We start from the raw sequence: 15,385 nt of genomic DNA, 5'->3' as shown, positions 1-15,385 counted from the left end.
TCAATCCCAAACTCAACCTCCCTATCCGGAGGCAAACCAAGCAACTCCTCAAGAAAAACGTACGAAGAATCATTAACAGTACAAATCTCTTTCACCGTTGAACCCTCTCTAGTCACATCATGAACATAAGATAAACATGCGTCACAACCCTTACAGATTACTATTTAGCTACTAGAGCAGAGATTACGTTAGACAAATAATCTCGATGCTCACCCACCATCACAACCACCAAATCATCCCCAACCTTGAAAGTCACTCGTTTAGAGTCACAGTCCAAACCAACCCGATGCTCCACCAACCAATCCATAACCAAAATCAAATCGAATTCCCCAAAAAGAAATTTCATCAAATTAGCAAGAAACATATATCCCTGAACATCAAGCAGGACCTCCTATATACCTAACTAACTCGTACAGATTGACTTAAAGGACTAATCACAAAAAGTTTACTACTAGTGTCCTCAGCCACAATTCCCAAATTTCCCACAACATCACTAAATATATAAGAATGCATAGATCCACAACCAATTAAAGGAAAGCAATGCAGTGAATGAATAATGAACGTACTGACAATCACACCCCTCACATATCTATCCTCATGATGCCTCGTTGCATAAACCAAAGCCCTCAGTCTGTTTTTCACCTCTGCTCGGTGCGCTCTGACCATGAACACTACCATTACCACCCTGTATTGGACCACAACCCCTAATAGGTTGCTGACCAACCCTCTGAGGCGAAATCAAACCCTGAATCAAACTCGTCTATGCTAAACCATAAAGGGACACTCATTGGTCTTGTGCCCCACTGCACCACACCTAAAGCAAGCCCCAATTCTTCTCCAACGCTCGTCCAGATGACATCTATTACATTACCCACATACTAGAGCCTGCTCAGCTCTAATAGCTGGCTCAACTCTGGCAACTAGTTCTGCCTACAGTGGTCTATCAAATCTGGCCAATTTTGTGGGCTAATGAGAAGAACTACAAGAACTCGAATTCCTCTTATTTTTATTCTGACTCTTCTCTTAATCCCTCCTTTTGCACTTAGTATGCTTGACCTCCTCAGCTATCTTTACCTTATCCACCAAGGTTGCAAAGACCCGCTCTCTCTGAGGGGCTATCAAAACCTTGAGGTCATACCTCAAGCCCTCCTCAAACCGTACACTCTTCTCATAGTCATTAGAAACAAGTCCTCAAGCATATCAACTCAATCGTAAAAAATTGGCCTCATACTTGGCCACTAATCTCTCTTCCTAATTCAAATTCATAAACTTTCACTTACAAGCCTCTACATAGCTTACGCCAACATATTTACCTTGAAAGGCATTTCGAAAATAATCCCACGTTAGCTGCTCAGGTTGAGTTCCCTCTTGAACCATCAGCCACCATTAGTATTCCTCATTGTAAAGCAAGGATATCGCACCATTTAATTTTTTCTAAGGGGTGAGTCTCAGTCATTCATGATTCTTTCAGTGGCTTCCAACTAGTACTCAGCCACAGTTGGAGTGACTCCAATGATGCCCCTAAATAGTTCATCTCTATTGGACCGAAGTCGTTCAGTAATTGACCCTCAGCTCCCAAATCCAGATCCAGTATAGGTCCCAACAACCCTTTTTAAAACCCTCAATATTGCTTGGGACAGTGAGTCATCCCCGATAGTCTAAGCTATAGACTCAGTTTCAACCGTCGAACTCCCTACGGTCTCACTCATATCTAACTGGGGCATACTGCCCATCGAAAAAGATTTAGCTCAGATGCCTTGACAACGTCCTCCGCACCCACGGGTTGTTAGAGTATGCCCAAAGATCAATCATGAGATGGTTGTAATAACATACTTGATTTATCATGTTTATTAATATAAGACGTTACCATTATTATTTCAGTTTCTTTTCTGTGTGTATAAATAAACTGTTTTATAATAATGTCCTGAGAATAATATGATTATTCTTAAAAGATCCTTAGTCAAGTATTATTGTTGGATAGGACAACGATAATGCATTAAGACTAACATGCAGTTGATTGATGATAAAGAGTTGTCATTGATATGGAATATCAGAATCGATGCATGAATATGTGTGTTAGAGAACAACATATTGGACTGACCCATTATGAGTATGTTTCTTGGATTATTATGTAATTGTCACGACCTTACTCATAGTGATTAATATGTATACGATCCTCAGACTTGAGATCATCATAATCCCAACACCGTGAGTAGTATATCTTGATATAGTCAAACGTACACCGTAACTGGTTGTTCAATAAAGGCTGATGTTGGATATACCACAATCGATGTAGAGGGATATGGTTGGTCGATATAGAATAAGTCCCTCCTACATAATGGGAGAAATATCTTAGGCCACTTGATTAAGTGAGACTAGAAATGCATGGCCATGCTCAAATAAGTTGATATGAGATGTCACACTTATTTGTATATCGTAGTCTGCTTAAGATATCAAGGAACATGGAATGGACTATGCAAGTGTGACTATTTCATGACTTGTGTCCAATCCAGAGATAAAGGACTTAAGGATTATTGCATAAAAGGTTAATCATAAAAAGGTTATGTCCATGATCTCTTGTGACTTAGGTAGCAATGATGCATTGCTAGATGCCACTCATTGCTAGATGCATTGCTAGATGCCACTCACGTGTTTCAACATAACGTTATCATATACAAACTTTAAACTTTAAACTTTAAACACATTTTCTTATACTACAGTCTCAAAAGGTCATATCATATACTAAAGTTATCATATACAAAGTGTTTCTAAAACATATCTAAAGTTTAAAGTACTTATATGGATCGGCACTGGGTCTCGATTTCACTTATCTAAAAAGTTCAAAAATATTTCCAATCAAATTTCAATTCAAACAAAGAATTTTCTTAAAAATAATTATGACCCTAAAACACAATTGTGTTTTGCAAACTAGCTCTGATACCACCAAACGTAACATCCCATATCCGGTCTAGACATTACGGTCAGATTATGGAGGTCATATTGCTAGATAAAAAAAATGCTAATTTTTTAAGAAAACCAATTCTAGCGAGTTGAAAGTTCCACTATCTCGCTATTTTGTAAAACATTTTAATCAGGTCGAAAGATCAAGTTAAATTTTCCCATAACCATAGCACGCCAAAATCCTTTTCATTAAAAACCTTAAACTTAGTTTGCAATGGCAATTACTTAAAAACTTATCATTTCATTTTAGTCACCTTAGGTAGGATTATTAACCATTTGAGCTTTGGAAAAATGACCCATTTTAGTATTAATGAACTAAACAAATCATAATTTTTCCAAAAGCTAACAAACCATAATAAAGTTTGAAATTTCCAATTTAAATAAATAAAATAAAACCATAAAATATTGTATTAAAAATGTGAAACCCGAGTCTCCCGTGACGCCGTCCAATGCTAAGCCGGAGGATTATCTGAAACAAAACATTCAGGAACGTGAGCTATTAGCTCAATGTGCGATTTGGCCTATAGTCCAAAATCATACATTTCATATACATCAATTATATAGCAAAACATCACATAATGCATTTATTCCACATGTTTCATATCATATCAGATTTCATACATTTTATAACTTATCATACTGTAGCATAATATTGTAGATCATATCAGACATATCATATCAAACCATAACATGTATAAAAAAACCTACTGCTATTCACTATACACCTTCTCTGTCTAGCCAATCACACCATATTGGACTACAATAGTCCATCCATCTAATCACACTAATATATGGCAGAATGCTACTTATATGGTTGTAGCGGAGTTGCCATACATATAGTGTTGCGGTCTAGCCGCCATATTTGAAGTATGTACTGCCATAAACACTTCCTCCATCATACATATCCCACCCCAAACATATGCATATCATACACATGTCTTATACATATATCATAATAAAAAAACATACGACATATTCACATATAGGAAATGTTACATGACATGCTTACATACATAGTTTATTTAACACACATAAAAACTATTAATTTTATTATAGTTTAACATATTTACCATGCTTTTAGAGTTATTCACATGAACTTAAGTACAAAACTTATAGTTTTTTGACCCTTACAACGTTCTCGGACCCAAATGTTATTTCCCCTAAACAACCCTTAATTATGCCCTAAAATTTGCCCAAAAGCCTAGCCCGTATGATCCACATGGGCCATCCATATGTTCTATAAAGGTTCACATGGTCGTGTGTCCCACATGAGCTACATAATCTTACATGGTCTTGTGCTACACACGGCCACCAGACACGATTTGCATAAATCGCACACGACCATGTGCGAGGCCATGTGAAAACTAAGCATTTTTGCCACAACCTCTGTTTTGCGATTTGAATCGAATTTCTAAGGGACTTTTGGGCATTTTTCACACACCTAACAGTTGATATGAGAACCTACACAATCAACATGCTCCAAAACCTATAATAATGTTAAAACCAACTAATGAAATAAAAATTCAACCAGAACCCACATCCATAAACACTTGTTTGTTATACCAAATAATCCCAAAATCAAGTTCACTCACCTACTCACCATCTACAACGATTGAAGATAGCAATTACCCCACCGGAGGGTCTTGATTCACAACTCTTTCGTCCAAGATATAAAACTAAGTAAACATTTAGTAGCATATAATGCGAAAATAAGCATATAAATCATTCCTAACTAAAATAAACAATGAGCAAACCATGACAAAAAACACAATGAACTTACCCAACGATAGCCTTACAATCAAACCGAAAGCTCTATCAAGCCATACGAAATAAGCAACAAGACAGTAAAACAAAACAATCTTCCCAAATAAAAAAGTACTAAAAGAAAAAGCAAAGAAGATTGGAAGAAGAAAAATAGAGACAAGAAAAGGGGTTGAGAAAAATAACGTGAAGTAAAAAGGGGGTGGGTTTTCGACGATTACAAAAGAAAAAAAATCTAAAGAAATCCAAAACTAAAAATAAATAAGATAAAACAAATAAAATCCAATAATTTGATCCCAATCCCAACTATCCAATTGTAACAGAACTTAAGTAGAACTCTAACATCCATCACAAGCCCAAACAAAAATTATTTCACAATCATATACAATGGGATTTAAACACAAGACCTCCAATTAGTCAAACACCCAACCATTGAACCATTAAGCTCATCATTGTTATAACCCAACAAGGAAAATAATTTATCCCTAAAGTTCAAACTTACCTTAATGCCAAAATTTAATGGAAAACCCAAAATAAGGAAATTGAACTCAAGACCTAAAGCTCACACCCAAGGTTCTTAACAACCATACCAAATCAAATTATTTGACAACAAACACATTCAAAAAGTCCAAAAATTTGGAACGTTATAATAATGTTTATAACTCCATTAATAATGGGTTCAATCCCTAGATATGTTAATTTTTAGTTCTTTTATATAAAAACTATATAAAAGTATGAAAAGACAAAAAAAATTATAAAATAATAACAATAGTTTCATTTGATAAAAGGATATATTAGTTATTTCCTAACCAAGTTGGTCAACCTGTGACACCAACTCTGACAGGGGTTTTAATAGTAGTATAAATATACAAATTTGGTGAGAGAAAATATTTAATGTTAAAATTTAATTTTTACTTTTGAATTTTACTTGAGAATTATTATTAGTGTACCAATAAAGAATTTGTTTACAACTCCATTAAACACAAATTTAATCTCCAGATTTGTCAATTTTTTAATTCTTTTATTTAAAATTTATATAAAAGTATAAAAAGATAAAAATATTATAAAAATAATAGTAGCCATTTAGAAAAGATATAATAATAACTTTCTAAACGAATTCGATTAACTTATAATATCAACCTAATTAAAAATTTTATTAATACTATATATATCTTTTAAATCATAGACATCTATGGATTCAATATTTTGTAAAAAAAAAGTATAATTTAAGATATTAAAAATATCTTTGATCTCCCAAGAGTGCTTGGCTTAGAAATCCTAGAGATAGCAATGACTGCTGCGGCTTGGGATGGAAGCAAGTGGTGGCGTAGACCGAGAGAGAAGGGATAAGATCTCTCTTCTTGCTGAAGAACTAATTCAATTATCAGTCAAAGGCTCGATGGTGGTACCAAGTTCCAAACCTACACTGATATGTACGGTTTGGACAGGGAAAGTTTATAGCCCAGATGGCTTTAGGGCTCATATGAAAAGTATATGGAAGACTAGGAAGAAGTTTGAGATACAGGTGGCGGGACAAAATTAATTTCTAATAATTTTTGAGTTGGAAGAAGATCTGGAATCGATTTTAGAGGGGAGGCCTTGGCTTTTTCGGAAAAATTTAATTCTGTTTGACAGATTAAATAAAGAGATGGAGAGAGATAAGATCCAGCTTACTTCATCCCCTTTTTGGTTAAAAATTGAATCGTGTTCCCTAGAATTTGATAAGAAAGATTTACTGCCTGCTATTGGTGGGGTCCTTAGATCTGAAGTTTGTGGAGATGTTGAAGAATGGGGCATGGGTTGAGCAGTTGCACTCAGATACCACCTGAAAAGCAAAGTAAAGTTGGTGAAAATCTTCCTTACTCGGTAGCATTAAAAGCAGAATCAAGATTAATAGGAAAAGAGAGTATGAAGTTTAATAGTTTGTTGAAACAAAAGGGGGAGCAAAGTTCCTATATTGGAGGGAAAAAGAAGATGCCCATTAGTATAAAACACACTGAGGACGGATATATTGAGCTGGGGGGTTCAAAGGATGGGTTAAGGGAAGGGCAAAAGACAGTGAGTAGAGTACAAACTGGCAAATTAAAAACAAGGGCAGAAAGTAATATGAGGAAGAGAAAGTCGTTAGATGCTGATTTGACAAACCATGACAAAGAAAATGCTTTCAGAGATGGAATGAAGAGATTGAAACGAAGTACTCAAGTGGATTCTGATACTGGTCATTCAATGATGATGACAGACAATGTTGAGCAAAGAGAGGTGCAAGGTCTAATGATATCAGCGGCTGCCATGAGGCAAGCCGACCAGACGTAATGAAAATTGTAAGTTGGAATGTTCATGGATTGGGGAGTCCACGATCTGGTAGAAGGCTCCAATTTTTCATAAAGCAGCATAATCCCCAATTGGTCTTCTTCATGGAGACTAAAGTTGATAAACAGATGGAAAAGGTTAGACGGAGTTGCGGGTATATGCATGGAATAGATGTTGAGGCTGAAGGTTCCAAAAGAGGTTTATGTTTAGCTTGGAGAGGAGATTTAATAATTAGTTTACGAAGTTTTTCCAAAAACAGCATTGATGTTTTAATTAAAGAGGAGCAGGATAAAGAAGAGCGGAGATTTACAGGGTTTTATGGTTCTCCATATGTTCAGCATAAGAACGCTTTATGGGATTTATTCATGACTTTGGGGATTAATAAGAGTTATCCATGGCTGGTTAGTGGTGATTTTAATGAGATCTTGTACTCCTATGAAAAATGTGGGGGCGACCCAAGAGACGAGAGCAAAATGCATGCCTTCCGAGAGGCCCTAGAACATTGTCATTTAGAAGATATGGGGTATTCAGGATTATGGTTTACATGGGAAAGGGAAAATTTACCTGAGACAAATATTAGAGAAAGACTTGATAGAGGGGTGATAAACGAAAAATGGAGGCTCCTTTTTTCAGCGGGTAGGGTTAATCATCTCTTACGCAATGATCATTGTCCACTTCTAATTAGTACGGATGGTGATAGAAATCATAAGGGTAATTCAAAGTTTAAGTTTGAGGTGTGGTTGTTGATGGAAGAAACACGCAAAAAAACTATCTAAGATTCTTGGGAATCAGGTTCAGGTACTTTTACCGAGGACTAAAAAAGAAATTATTAGAGCAGCATGATAAATTACTGGGAGAGGATAGGAATGATAATACGTTGGCAGAAATCATTGACACCAAGATTCACCTGAATTTGGAAATTGAATAAAATTTATTGGGAACAAAGGGCAAGGGCGAACTGGCTTAAATGCGGATAAGAATTCAACCTTTTTTCATAGATTTGCTACATACCGTAGACGTATAAATATAATTTCCAAGTTGGAGAAAGCTAAAGGAGGAGCAGCTATTGAGGAGAGTGAGATTTATGATGTAGCGTCTTCATTTTTTCAAGAGCTTTCTACGACAAAAGGAGGGGAGGATTGTTCTCATTTGTTATCAGGTACAAAGGAAAGTATTTCCAATGATACTAATAGAGAGCTTTTGGCAGTGTTTACAGCAGACGAATTATATACGGCATTAAAAGGAATGCGACCAACAAAAGCCCCAGGACATGATGGTTTTCCAGCTATTTTCTTTCTGAAATTCTAGCATATTATGGGTAAGGAAACAACAAACTTTTGTTTGGATATCTTAAATAATAGTGCCAGTTTTGGTTATTTTAATCATACAGATATTGTTCTGATTCCAAAATTCTCAAATCCCACTAGCATTGTTAATTTCAGACCCGTAGTTTATGTTCAGTAATCTATAAAATGGTTGCAAAAACAATTGCTAATCGACTTTAAGTAGTCATTGGAAGATGTGTTGATGAAGCCCAGAGTGCATTTGCTCCGGGGAGGCTAATAGCTGACAATGTGCTTCTACCTTATGAAATCTTGCACACTTTCCAGAAAAAAACGTGCAGGAAGAAAAGGATATATGGCAGTGAAAATTGATATGAGCAAAACTTATGATAGGGTTGACTGGGAATTTTTGAAGGATGTAACGTTACGAATGGGTTTTGCAGCACAGTGGGTTGGGCTGATTATGAAGTGTGTTTCCACGACAACTTATGCAGTTAACATCAATAGAACCAGTGGTAGAATTTTTTTACCAACTAGAGGATTACGCCAAGGGGATCCTTTGAGCCCTTTTCTTTTTTTGATTTGTAGTGAAGGGTTATCATCCTTGATGAGATTGGCTTCAAAGGCGGGAATGCTAAAAGGTGCAAAAGCGAGCAGAAGTGGACCAGAAATTACACATTTGCTTTTGCAGATGATTGTATTTTGTTCGGGGAAGCTTCAGATAAGGGTGCTAGTATTTTAAAGGATATTTTGAAGGAATATGGTGAATGCTCTGGGCAATGTGTCAATTTCAGTAAGTCTTCCATTTTCTTTAGTATGAATACATCTGAGGGGAAGAACGAAAAAGCATCGACAAAGCTGGGAGTGCGGATTTCAACAAATTTAGAGCGTTACTTGGGGCTTCCGAACATGGTTGGTCGAAGGAAGAAGGAATCCTTTCAAGAGTTAAAAGAGAAGATTTTGACTAAGATTGAGGGGTGGAGCACGAGATGGTTATCCCGAGGTGGTAAAGAAACCTTTATTAAGTCAGTTTTACAGGCCATCCCTACCTATGCTATGCCGTATTTCTTACAACCAGACTCTTTGTGGAGATTCTGAAAACATATTTGCTAAGTTCTGGTGGCAAAAAGCGCATAAAAGAAGAGGAATTCATTAGTGTCAATGTAAGTATTTATGTCGTCCTAAAGACGAGGGTGGATTGGGTTTCAGAAATATGGCTCAATTTAACATTTCCCTTTTAGCTAAACAGGGGTGGCGTATCTTGAACAATCCAAATCCTTTAGTAGGAAAAGTATTAAAAGCGAAGTATTTTCCAAAAGTTGATTTCTTAAATTCCAATTTGGGAAAACAACGTTTCATATACATGGAAGAGTATTTGGGCTACTAAGGGTGTTTTAGCTGAAGGATTATGCTGACTGGTGGGTACAGGCACAAATATTTCGATCAGTCGTGATAACTGGATTCCAGGTTTATCGCATGTTAGACTACCAGTTTTAAATTCGAATTTGAATGATAGTAAGGTTGCGGAATTAATTGATTCAAGCAATAGAACATGGAAAAAGGAGTTGGTAGAGTATACCTTCCCGATGGATGTAGCAGATATGATTCTCAGCATCCCGTTGGCTGAGAGACCACACGAAGACTTTCAAGTTTGGAGTGCTGAAGCGTCGGGGGAGTTCACAGTACGTAGCTCCTATAAACTATTACAAAATACTGCATATGATCCTAGAGCTTATGCTTTACAACTTGACTAAGGATTTCTACAGAAAACTTTGGCTTCTTGATTTACCCTCAAAAATTAAAATTACAGTTTGGAAGATCTCGTGGAATTTCCTTGCTACTCGTGCCAATCTACTATTTAGAAGGCTAACGAGTACTGCAATGTGCCCTCGGTGCGGATCTGGATCTGAATCCATGGAACATCTTTTTTGAGAGTGCCCTGTTACAATATCAGTGTGGAGAGAGTTATCTTTCCTTAGCTACGTGCAGGATAACCAGATGGGGTTTAAACAGTGGCTAACCTGGGTTTTTTCACAGTGCTCAGCATCCCACCGTCGGATTTTCTGTGTTGCAGTCTGGGCCATTTGGGGTGATAGGAACAACAGGTTACATAACAAAGGAGGTAAATCTGCAAAAGAAATAGGGAGATTTGTTAGCAGTTACATTTCAGAGTTAGACTCAGTTGCTAAAACTAGCCGACAGTCCTCCACAACTGGAAAAAAATGGGTAAAACCAACGGACAGTTTTATCAAAATCAATTTTGATGCAGCTTTTGTAAGAGGACAAAATAAAGCGGCTATCGGAGTTGTGGCCAGAAATGAAGAGGGTTCAGTTCTCTTATCTTGTTCAGAGGTTTATCAATGGGTTCCATCAGCTTTTGGAGCGGAAGCAATCACATGTAGGAAAGCTCTCCAGATCGGCGTACATATGAAATGGGACAGAGTTATTATTGAAGGTGATTCGTTATCAATAATAAAGAAGTGTAAAACAAAAAACCCAGATAAATCACTGGTCAGTGCGTTTATTCATGATATCCATCAGCTTTCGGTATACTTTAAGGAATGTAAGTTTGAGCATACCCCAAGATCTACAAATGGCCTTGCGCATAATCTTGCATCTGAAGCGATGAAGAGTAGTAGAGGAGTTTACCTGGTCGGAAGAGCCCCTGGAGTTGCAGAAATTCAAGCAGAAATCGACAGGGTGAGAGAACCAGACTGAAGCCAAATAAGGAAGAAATGGAGAGATGGTTCCGGAATAAAGCAGATTTCAGAGAAACTATACTAAGCTTTTGGTTTTTCAAAACGTCTTGAAGGTGATTTGAGATTGAAGGGACAAGACGAGTTATGACTATTGAGTCTGATTGGGCAGAGGAAACGGCAATATTAATGCATTGCAGAGTTGTTTCCTTTTTTTCATTTCCTAGGTGATTAGGTTTCTTTTTCATTAATGCATTTGTTTTTTCTTATCGATGGGCCTAGGCTGTGTACTGGGTTGGTTTTTCATTCCTTTTGAACTCTTATGTAAACTTTTAAGTTTTATTTTAGCCCAATCTGAGTTTTTTCAAATATATATATATATCTTTGAAGTCATTGGGATGACGCGAACTAATTTCTTTTTAAACATCTTTTTTTTAATAAAAAAGATGGCCAACATAAAAAAAACTTTACGCCTCGTATTGTTCTGATTGAATTCATCATCATCGAATCTAAGCGATTTTGGTGATAATACTAACAATTTCATTTAGAAGAACTGGAAATTATCATTCTTGTAAAATAGATAATTAAAGATTGGTCACGAATTCATCTTTTTTTTTTAAATTCATCTAGTGTATTTTAAAAAATGTTATTACATTTGGTGCCTCATATTGATTCTTTACGGTGAAAGTGAAATCTCATCTTCTGATTAAATTCATCATCATCATCGAATTTAAGCTCTTTTTTTTTTTGATAATTCAAACGATCTTCATTTATAAGAATTGAAAGTTATTGGGTATTTAGTAAACAGAGTTTTAGGTCGTTTTTAGTTTATTTGGGCATTCGCTTTTAGTTGATTTGGGCACAAATGGAAGATTGGATAGTAGAACCCTTTAATTGAATTGGGAATAAGATATGTGAAATGATATATCTGACCATGCTTAAAAATTACTTCATTTGTCACATGCTCTCAAATCTAATAAGATATGTGGAATGAGATATATATCTATTTCTTGAATATTTATGTACTCTTAATTTATTTTTAATTTACTTGTGTAAAATGATTTCTTATGCAACTTTATATTAATTGAAATATGCTACTTGATAAATTTATTCAGAGTGTGACATAATTATCACTAAATATGTAGTTTACAATTATATTAATACACTATTAATATTTATCAATTTCTACAAGGTTAATATTTGCACATAAGGAACTTAAGAAATTTGTTTATTTAAAATTTCAAAAATAGTTACTAATTAATTTTCATAATGGATTTTTTAATTCCTTAATAATAGTGTTTTATTTCAATAATTTCACCCAATAAAGACTAAAGTATTATAAACAAATAAATATTTAACAATAAAATATGACATGCTCATATTTGTCATTTTACACATATCAACTTTTAGTTATTAACTAAAATTTATCAAACACTTTTAAATCAACAATTAATATAATTAGTTGGTCAAACCAACCACTTTAATCAACAATGAATTATCAATCAATTGTCAAACAGGGTCATCATCCTCGTAAAATAGATATTTAATATGAAAAAGGATTTGGTTCTAGACCTAAATCAGTTTGGAATCATTGGAAGAATGGAATGATTAGATATATGGAAAAAATAGTAGAGATGATATAATTTAAAAATGTTTAAATATGTTAAGGGTCTCTCTCCTATTTAAAAAATTAAAATTTTCCCATAACATAATTTTGAAATAGTGAATCCTTACAATCTTTTAGCTAATTTCTATACTCATTTAAAATTTACAAATTTACTCCCTAGACTTATTTTTGACATAGTGAATCATTATACTTTTTTTAGTTGAAAATATTGATCTTTTACCTAACTTCCATCCAAATTATGAAGTAGCAGTTATAATAACTTTAAAATTTATAATTTTTATCAATTTGACCTTTATTTTTAATTTTTTCTTATTTTTAATAAAATATATTAGAAATAAAAATTTAAATTCTTATCAATTGTTTTCCAAATTGAGACCATCATCAAGCTCATGGTAGAAGACCCAAAGCCCATTGATGGTGGCAATGCCATTATAAAGCTTGTCATCCCTGCCCATAAATTAACGGTGAAAGAAGATAAGAAGCAAGCGAGTATAATTGCTGAAAATGGTTTAAATATACCATAATAAAGTCACTTATTTGTGAGCCATTCATCTTATTGTTGGAGAGGTATAATGGCTTGGAATGCGAAGATGGTACCAGTTGGAAGTAGGTTTGCAAGGTGGGCTGAAAATAGTAGAACGTTGAGGGTGGATTGTGGAAGAGCTACTTTGATGGTCGCCATGAATGAGCTTTTGAAGTAAACTTGTGTATAGATCGTTTTTATATAATAAAAAAAAATTAAATTGGGTCTTTGAAGAGAGAAAATTTCGATTAATTTTGGTGGAATATTGAGTGTAAATTTTTGAACAAAGTATTATTTAAAATTTTGAAAGCAACCGAAAAGATTTTAAATTTTTACTTATCAAAACAATAATTTTTATTTTTTAGAATTTTTATGTATTTTTAAAGAGTAAAGATTAAAATGACAAAAATTATAAAAGTTATTTTTTAAGGTAAAATTAAAAGAAATTTAAGATTATGATTCTTAAATTAAAAAAATATAAAAATTTAATGCCCTAAAATTAAAATATAAAAACTAAAATTTAAATTTTAAAAGAGTAAATACTCTTTATATATTTAAACCTTAGAAATAATTTGGAATTTATGATCGTATTTTACCTGCTAATGCAATTATGTATTTTGTCCGGTTAAAAAAAAAGAATATGTATGCCTGAATTATATATATATATACACAATTGATACAATGTTTAAATCAAGTTTGGGATCAAACATCTTAAATTAAGATTTGAAATCAATATTATATTTATCATTTTTATTCATATTTATTACATTAAATCAATATTTAAAATTTTGAGCTTATCAAATTTATTTATTTTATTTCGTTAAAAGTAATATATATTATATAATAAGAATTAATCAGACCTGTTTTTGACATTTTTGGGTTCTAGGCAAAACAATAAAATGCGGTTTTAGATTCCTTAAAAGTTGGAGAAAAAAAATTTTAGGTCCCTTAAAAGTTGGTAATTTTTTTTTACTTTTAAAAGTTAAAAGAAATTTGTTTTTGGACCCCTTAAAAATTGAAAAACAATATTTTGAACCCTTTTTAGCCTTGAGCCCTGGAGGGTCGCACCTCTAGACGACCCCCAAGGCCGGGTCTAGAATTAATCATTTATTATTTGAATTATAGGTGTTTATGGGTGTAGTTGAGCTTAAGCATAATACTTGCTCAAGCTTGGTCCAATCTTAAATATGGGTGTAAAATTTTATTCAAGTCCGGTCATATTTGTAGATGGTTAACTCAAGCTCATTTAGATCTACCTATATTATTTTATTTTATTTTTGAAAAAATATTTTATTTTTATATATATTTTTCATTCATTGAAAATATATATTTAGGAAACTTAACATTTTTTAATATGTTTACATTATATTATAGATTTAATTTTTATATGTTAGAAATCACATAATGTATAAAAATAACATAATACAATATTTTAAAAATCTAGATAAAATGTTAGGCTAGGTCGAGTTCGAATCTTAAATGTTTGATCTTGAGCTTAAAGTTTTTGTACAATATCATTTTTTTAAATTTAATATTTGTTTTAAACACTTTAAATTTCGAAAGAACTTTTTAAAATTTAAGTTTGATTTAAATCAAACAAGTAATAAGCAGGAGAAGTTAAGTACATCGATTTCTTTTAAGATCTTGGAGAAATTATGGACATTTGATTTCTTTTAAGATCCTTTAACTGCAAAACGATTTTGAGGATTTGGTTATGATATGGATGGAATAAGAAATTTTACACAATTATATATATACCTGCTTCTTTTTACATAAATTATTAGTTTTCAAAAAATATATATTAATGATTTGAGGAATTTCGAAGTAGAAAAGAAAATAGATATAAATCCTGACAATAATTATTTAATAAAAATATTTATAATTTTTTAAAAGTTAGTGATATTACAGTAAATTAAACTGGATAAATTTTCCGAATATATGAATAATATTATAGAGAAAATATTGGAGAAAATTAAATTAAAGAATATGAGTTCAAAATACTAAAATTTAGTAAGAATTGGAGGTAAGATATTGGAGGAAATTAAATCAAATATGTAAGAAAAGAAAAGTTAATGGAATAAAATTGATTTAATTCCCTCCAATTCTCACATACAACTCGTTACAAGTAATAAAATTTCAGAAATTGGCAATTGAACTCCAGCTTCCAAGATGGTTATATATAGGAGGAAGATAAAAGAGGCTGTTGAAGATGCATGAGGCAAAA

The 15,385-nt window shown here is 33.4% G+C and overlaps 1 protein-coding gene across 8 annotated transcripts; it reads right to left on the bottom strand.

Annotated features, from left to right (window-relative positions):
- Window positions 1–3,319: 3,319 nt before the first annotated feature.
- On the bottom strand, window positions 3,320–11,352 carry LOC107919988 (uncharacterized). 8 transcript variants are annotated; one of them, XR_005922818.1, is made up of 5 exons: window positions 10,965–11,234; window positions 10,337–10,724; window positions 9,895–10,254; window positions 6,397–6,547; window positions 3,320–3,430 (listed from the first exon to the last, which is right to left on the bottom strand). XR_005922818.1 is itself a non-coding variant. In XM_041108837.1 (4 exons), the coding sequence occupies exons 1-3, from the start codon at window positions 11,257–11,259 to the stop codon at window positions 10,174–10,176; spliced, it is 483 nt and encodes a 160-aa protein (XP_040964771.1). In that variant the 5' UTR covers window positions 11,260–11,274; the 3' UTR covers window positions 3,320–3,430; window positions 9,895–10,173. The 8 variants fall into 8 exon arrangements, 3 of the variants coding, with proteins under 3 accessions (XP_040964771.1, XP_040964770.1, XP_040964772.1); XR_005922819.1 differs by having other exon boundaries at window positions 10,337–10,443; window positions 10,965–11,231; XR_001690507.2 differs by having other exon boundaries at window positions 10,337–11,352.
- Window positions 11,353–15,385: the final 4,033 nt, after the last annotated feature.

Source organism: Gossypium hirsutum, chromosome D13, assembly GCF_007990345.1.
Source record: "Gossypium hirsutum isolate 1008001.06 chromosome D13, Gossypium_hirsutum_v2.1, whole genome shotgun sequence".
Classification (NCBI taxonomy): domain Eukaryota; kingdom Viridiplantae; phylum Streptophyta; class Magnoliopsida; order Malvales; family Malvaceae; genus Gossypium; species Gossypium hirsutum.
Note: the sequence above shows the minus strand (reverse complement) of the source record. Positions and strands in the feature narration are given on the sequence as shown.